Genomic DNA, 7598 nt, shown 5'->3' on the forward strand with positions numbered 1-7598 from the left:
CAGGGTCACATAAAAATACCCAGAAAAGAGTTGTTATGTTCTGGCAATACATTTCCCTCCTCTCATACACTCCCACACACGCATAAATGCTCAAACTCAGCCACATACTGTACACAACACATCCACTCTCACACACCTTCCTACACTTGAGAACGATGCAAGAATAGCACAAAAGCGATCCTGCAGAAATGACCACCAGACAGTCCCGACCACCGTCAGCAGAGCTAATTTTTAATCATACTTTGCGGTGCGAGGGTGAGAAGGGGGGAGAGAGAGATGCATTAAAAAGAGAAGTGTGATGATGAGTAATGCAGTTATGCATGGTAGGTGAATCAAATCGCGCTGGTAGACGGCAGGCTGGAGACATGGATGAATAGGCAGTGGAGGGTTTTTGCTCAGAGTAGCAGAGAGGAAGGGTGACTTATTTCTCACGTGTCGCAATCGACGTCCATTAATCCACCCCATGAAGTGTCTGTGTGTGACTGACAACGGTTACATTAATGTGTGGGCCATGTTTTTGTGCATGTACGTCTGTGTTGTCACTCATCTTTCACCTTTCATCTCTTCATTTCATCATGAAGACAGAATTCAGTGTTTCTTGCACGTCATTAAGTCGTTTGGAGGCTTTTATTCATCTTCATCGTTACCTTAAATATCAGATTTTGGTGTCAGAGTTATATTTTGTATTCACCGTTTCACACCGCTTTGATGCTCAACACTCACACACCAAGAGATCGATCACTGAGGAGGCAGTTTCTTCACCAAAAGTAGGCTCGACAGACCATAATGCAGTGCACCCACAAGGCATTTCGAGCTTTCAGTAGTCGTGGTGCTAAATGATAAAGAAGAGGAAAAAAAAGCTGTTTTTCTGTTGCTATGTGATCAGAAATATTATTAGGCTGCGTTCACATGTAGCTGCGTGAAGCGCCATTCACATCCAGTCATCAAACTTGTTTCCATAACAACAGACCACTCACGTCAGCTTACCTGTTGCAGTGCTGTATCTGATCCGGTAAGATTAGATAGTAGACAACATACAGTTATTACAACGAGCTGTTATCTCTATTTGACACAGTGTTGAAATCATGTTCTTTGGAAAAGTTTCTCAACCTGCGCTCCAGAAAACTGTGCAGAGCAGCTGTAATCCAAGCACCTTGCGGATCCTCTCCGTACTTTCCTTTGAAAAGAGGTGGTGACGGTTATTCCAACAACTTCTGCTGAAAAAGCAACAAGTTCAGGCACTTTCTCTGGCTTTGCTTTGGACTGAAAATGAGGAAGCCTTACAGAGAGATGATAACATACATTGAAACACTTTATACCAGAAGACAACAACTCAAAAGAAGTGAATTTGACTTTTTAATAATAAAAATGGCAGCAAGTTAAAAAAAAAAGAGCGCAGGACTGCGTTTGTTTTCCTTTTTGAAGGGTCTGAAGGAAGACGAGTAGGGAGGATACACTTTTATCAAAACATTTACCTGAGAGGGTGTCAAATGAAAGTAAATTGGCACTATGTAGAGCGCACACATCTGCCAACAGTCCTCTTTATTTCAATAATCCAAGATCACACCTGATAGCTTTGTATCACTCGAAAAATGTTTAAACCACTCATAAGTGCTTAACCATAATTTAACCACACCAGACCTAGCATCCAAGAATCATCCTCCATCTAATTTTTGTGGAAATCATTTCGGTAGTTTTTGTGTAATCCTGCCGACAAAATAACCAACCAATAAACAAACAGACATGGGTGAAAACATACATAACTCTGATTCTGAAATACTGTAAAAGTGGAATATTCCTTTAACCCTTTTGTCCTGTCGTTTCCTCCCTCAGCCCTAGCAGCCAGTGGTGGCCAGCTGCCTCTTTCCAGTCTTGAGGGGGCCAGTAAGGTGATGCTGGGGGCCTCTGCGGGCCAGGGAGGAGGCCTCCCCTCCTCCCTCTTCCTCAACCACCCCGCCCTCCTCCACATGGGCCAGAACCCCGGCGCTGGACTGATCAGCGCCGCCGTAGCCAAAGCCTCCCAGCCCTCCCCCTTCCCCTCGGCCAGCAGCATCAGTCCCACCCCTTGCTCTCCTTCCCCTTGCTCCAGCCCTGTCTCTTCCTGTTCCTCCAGCGAAATGGCACACAGCCCGCCCTCTCTGGGCGGAGCCAAGATTGAGTGACCGCGCCCAAGGGCCAATCAGAGAGGAGGAGGAAGAAGGAAACGAGAACCTCGCCTTTCACACCAAAGCTATCTCTTTCTCTCTCTTGCGCTCTTCTTCCGTTATTTTTCTAGCAATGGCTCTCTCTCTCTCCGTCTCTCCCAGTCTTTCGATGCCAAAAATACACAGAATGAAAGAGGAGAGAGGGAGGGAAAGAAGTGAAAGAGGGGAGAAGTGGGAGAAAGGGGAAGATTGAAACCAAAAATCTTTATCTATCCAAACCGACGGGGAGGAGGCAACGTGGGACCTTTTTGTCAATAACACGTGATATCGACATGGCGCCTCACCACTCTTTCTCTCTGAAGGAAAACAAACCAATGACTCTTTGACTAAGAGATGGAAGAGACGGCGGAGATGCATGTCGGAGTGCATAAACCAAAAATGACAAAAGATAACTTTAATGTGACAAAGGAATGGCGGCAAGGACAAAAAAACAAAGAGGAGGACTGTGCTTACATTTTTCCTTTTTTTATTATCATTTCGAAAAGCTGCGGGTCTGAAGGAAGAGGAGTAGGGAGGATAAGTTTAAACCAAAAATTTACCTGAGGAGGAGGCGGAGGAGGAATACACAATGACAAAAAGAAAAAAAAAAAAAACGACAACCATACCAAAATCCCAAATACCAAAAACCAAAAATACGGAGAGAAAAGCTTTATTCAAAGGACGTGTAAATACTGAAGCTATCCAGGACCAGGACTCTACTGCTACTGCTACTGCTACTGCTACTCACACACACACAAACACACACACATCAAGAGCCACTCCATCCCGCCATCGACTCATCCTGTTTGTGTCAGCTCATGTGTCTCTCGTAGGTTTTCACGCTCTATTTTTTTTTTTTCGATGATTTTGTAAAAGATTGTTACCAGACGAGTCAGGAGCTCGTGGGTTCTGCTGTATCTCCATGTGTTAGTCTCTTTACTACCTCTGGTTCTAAGAGCATAGAATAGTTTTGTCCTCTCAACTTTGCATTTCAGATTTCCTTGACAGAGGCTTGTTGTTATTCAGCATCTATTTTTTACATTTTGAGAAGTACCATTTGTTTTTTTTAATTATTTATTAGTGTCATTTTACAATCCAGCTCCTATTTATTGTTGCAGCCTTTTTAAGTGTTAGCTTTTTCCGATTTGAATCCTCATCATCATCAGTGTCATCATCATCGTCTTCATCACATGCATTTGTGTTGTCAATGTGCATTATTTTTTTTACGTGACTATTCTGCAGGAACAGAGATGACAAGGGCGCAAAGATGCTCACCAAGTGCCATAGATCCAAAATAGAGTTGGCACACTTTACTGCGAGTTGATTTCAAGGTGTGGGTGAATTCATTAAGGCCTAAACATGTGAAATTTTGTGCTCTTAATCAGACCACTCTTCCCTCACTCTTAAAGATAACCCATTATCGGTGAGTCCACGGCTAAATGAACATGCCCTGGGAAACTTCACACACTGAAAATGACGTTTGTTAAGAGTGGCGACCGTTTTGAAAGTATGAAATGGGGCTGTGATTGGAGATTTAAAGTAATAACTGTTGAGACTGAAGGCTAAATAAGTCAATAAAGCCAAGTTTAGTCACAGCCGCCTCTCGTTCCTGCCTCGTCAATCAGCATAGACGCCTTCGACACCTGTCTGTCTAGACATGTTTACTGATATTTGTCTGTTTCCATCATCACTCCATCAGTCACATTTCACTGTCATTTTCCACCTCAGACTGCCATTAATTCTCAAATGGAAACCAAAGCATTCTCAAGGCTGTCTCAAGCTCTTTGTAAAGAGCCTCAGCCAAGACATATGAACACAATAAAGACACAGAAGGGGGGCTGAGAACAGGACTTTACCACTGGAAGCCCCCTGGTGTAATCCCCTCCACCTGGCCCGTCCAAAAAAAACCCACAGGGGGAAGCTTTATTGAGGGAACTGATCCTTTACTCCGAACCCCCTGGCAGAAGGGTACACTGGGACAGGCGAAGCAGGGACACACTGTAGTGAGGGGAGCAGGCGTCACACTTTTTTTGTAAGAGGATACCAAAAATAAACCCAAACCAAAAAAAACACAACCCAAGGAATGACAGAAACAAACCAAAAAGAACCCTAACCAAATGGAGGGAGGGAGGAGAGGAGGAGGACGAAGCGCAGGTGTTGAAAGAGAGCAAAGCATCTGTCTGTCTGTCTGTTAGCTTTAGGGCTGCAGCATTCGCCCCACTCTGAAACTGTGTAGCATGGATGGAGGGATGGATAGACAGGCAGATAGACAGGCAGATAGACAGACGAGCCAAAAGAAGGACGATGATTCCTCCCCTCCTCTGCCTCTCACTCTCTCCAGCTCAGCTCTCTGGTCCTGGATGGAGCTAAACGCAAATGACCTCACTGAACTGAAATCTTCTAAAAAAAAAAAAATCTGTTTTTATTTTTCTGTTGGTTGGTTCTGATTGTTTTAATCTCTGCTGTGTCTCTTGATGCCGTTTTATGTACTGTACTTTAGTGCTTATAACTCATTTGGAATAACGTACTCGCTTACTTACTACAAGAGCTCCTTATTTTTTTCGTAGTCGTGCTAGAGATTTTTATCAGGTGGTTGGAAAAAATACTGTGAAAATTTAGCTTCCAGATTTTTATTAGATAAAGAAACAGACTGTCTTGGCAGAAAAAAAAGACACACAAAAAGCCAAAAACAAAGTTGAATAGCAAACCTTAAAAACGCCAAACCAAATACTGAACCAAACCAAACACAGTAGAGAGGAACAGGAGCTGCCTCCTCTGCATGAGGGCACCGAGATGGGTTAGAGTCAGTTTGTCTGAGGTGGAACTGTGTGTTCTTCTGTACGTTACGGGAGGCTTAACAGTGAAAAAAGTCAAATGTGTCGGGTCTGCAGTGATGTCTTGTCATTAATTTTGACCCTTCAGATACAGAATAGCGCACACAGCGACGGCCTCAGTCAAGCTGACGGTTTGAGAGTTGGACGCAAACATATCCAAAGAATATTTGGTTTGATCCACACCAGAAAAACAGTCAAGGAATCATTTCACGAACCAAACTTTAGATGTGGGGTTCGCACCGAGAAGGTGAAACCTTTTCTCCACATTGACTCTTAGACGGAATGTATCTGTTAGTGCTTCTATAGATTTTGTAGAAAAAAGATCTATGTTCTACTGCTTACTTATCGCTAATGTATTAAAAAGAAAAAACTTACAAAAAAGACTTTGAGAAAAAAAAAGATCCTAAAAAACATTGATGATAATAACTTGATTTTAGACCAAAAATTTTAACTATCTCTCTTTGGACTTTTTATTTCTCCTTCTTACGATGATTTAGACTTTTGATTGTACTATTTATTCAGGGTAGGGTTGATTTATTTGCGTGTGATCTTTTTTTGCCTTGCTATTTATTTCTTAATTTATTTTTAGAGGTGCTTTTTTCATATTCTGGGATGTATTTGTGCTGTTTTCTTTTGGGCCCCCTGCTGAAGTTCTTTCCTACTTCTTTAAACCAAATAATACCAGAAATGCAACCACCAGGTCCTGTAGGGACTTGATAAGAGAATATGGCTGATTGGATGGTCGGCCATAAAGATGTTCTCTTCCTCACTGAGACGACGCTCCTCTTAAAGGGGAGTGGAAGCTCACGGTAAAGAGAGGCAGCACTGTGTGGACGAACACCTCATAATTTACAGGACTTTTAAAGAGATAAGGAGAAAAAAAAAGTGAATTTGGTATAGGCTTTCTGGACAGACATGCCTTTGTGTTTCCTAAGACAAAAAAGCTTCAATGGATGTGATTTGTGTGTGAAAAAGTGCCTGAGTTACAGCGTGAAGTGTTCTCTGAGGCGCAGTGCTGCTTCTGTTCTCTATATTTTCTCCACAGGGAGAACACACTGAAAGCTTTACAGCTACACTACCAAAAACACAAAAGAAGAAGATCAACTGGGGCTAAAGTTTTTTACATGATAGAGAGAAAAGAAGGAGGCAAGAGAGGAGAGGGTGATTTCTGATTCCCAGCCGTAAATTGACCTCTAACTTCTCACTTTGTCTCTTTTTTTAAAACTCTTTTTGTTTCCACTTTTCTGTAAGTTGGGTTTCGACTTGTTTTCTTCATCCACTGTAGGATGTAAAAGAGAGATAGTTCATCATATACCTCATATTCTTTGATGATAAACCAAATAGATGAATGCTTTAAAATGCGGGGTTCAAGTGGGGATCAGGGTACGTGTGGTCAGTGTGTTGGTGAGGCCGGGAGCGGACACAGCAGGTCAAAGGTCGTTGTCCTAGTGGAGGCAAACACACAGGTGTGGGACTGATCTGTGAAGACCATCGAATAGATTGCAGTTTTTCTCCATGGTACTGGTTCATGCTCCTGTCCTCAAACGCACACACACACCTTGTCCCCCTGGAAAACACCCCCCGCTGTCTGTGTTGAGCTTTGAACACAGCCCTCTCCTCTGTATCTGACCCTCGCTGCCACCTCCCCGTCAAACACGGACTGCAGGTTTAAAGCTGCTCTTTGGCGCAGATCTAGGATCAAATCTGGATCAATTTTTTGGCTTAAAAAAGCTTCATGCCTCAGAGCAACTTTATCACAGAGGTCGCCAAGCCCTCTCTCGCCTTTAGGTCTTCATTGCCTGATCAGGGGGCGTATTGACCAGTTGATGTCCGTGTGTATCAGGGAGCGCCGCGGGGCAGGTAACTGGGGAACGGCTGAGACCGGGGTTGCTAGATGACGCATACAGACACTTCTCATGACTCTGTGTGTTGAGATGTTGGACATCGGAGGGAGAAGTGTGCACGTGATCAAACTCACATTTTGTTGTTTTGCTCTTGCTGTGTGTTTAGAGGAAAAGCAAAGAGCTACGTCACTCTGTGAACTTCAGGGTTTGAGGAACCGGGTGTAAAGCGTAGATCTCTGTGGTGGGGATACCCCCTTAGTGAATGATACCAAAGTCAATGCCCTGCCACGGGATCCAGCACTACATACACACTCCGTCAAATCCTGATGTCCACCCGAGTGTTCAGAAACTCCACTTTCCTCTGTAGAGTGTTTCTCTTTCCACACAAACACATCGCCTCAGAGATGTACTTTCACAACACCATCTGTAAAAGAAGCTTTAAAGGAACAGCTTGATTTTTTAAATTAATTTTGAGGCTTAGATGGGAGGATTGATGCCAGTCTCATGTCTGTTAGGTAAATATGAAGCCACAGCCAAGTGCAAGTGGGGATGACAAGAGGACAGGAAGTCTTTGCAGCCGGCCAGGAAATAGTTCCAGCTTATAACTCCTTGTGCACCAACTAAACTCTTAGTAAGTTTTTAAAAAAACTCACGTTGACTTCTAGTTTTACACTGGACATTCCTCACTTCCTCTTTTGCAGCTGTAATAATTACTACAGCCACTAGAGGTCGCCGTC

General features: G+C 43.4%; 1 protein-coding gene across 1 annotated transcript in view; it reads left to right on the forward strand.

Annotated features, from left to right (window-relative positions):
• pou2f2b (POU class 2 homeobox 2b) overlaps positions 1-2217 on the forward strand; it is a 38669-nt gene extending 36452 nt beyond the window's left edge. The window contains exon 15 of the mRNA XM_073485676.1: positions 1834-2217. Coding sequence (XP_073341777.1) covers positions 1834-2162 — 329 coding nt within the window. The 3' untranslated portion in view covers positions 2163-2217. The remainder of the gene's footprint in view (positions 1-1833) is intronic.
• Positions 2218-7598: the final 5381 nt, after the last annotated feature.

This window comes from Pagrus major, chromosome 17 (assembly GCF_040436345.1).
Source record: "Pagrus major chromosome 17, Pma_NU_1.0".
NCBI classification, from domain to species: domain Eukaryota; kingdom Metazoa; phylum Chordata; class Actinopteri; order Spariformes; family Sparidae; genus Pagrus; species Pagrus major.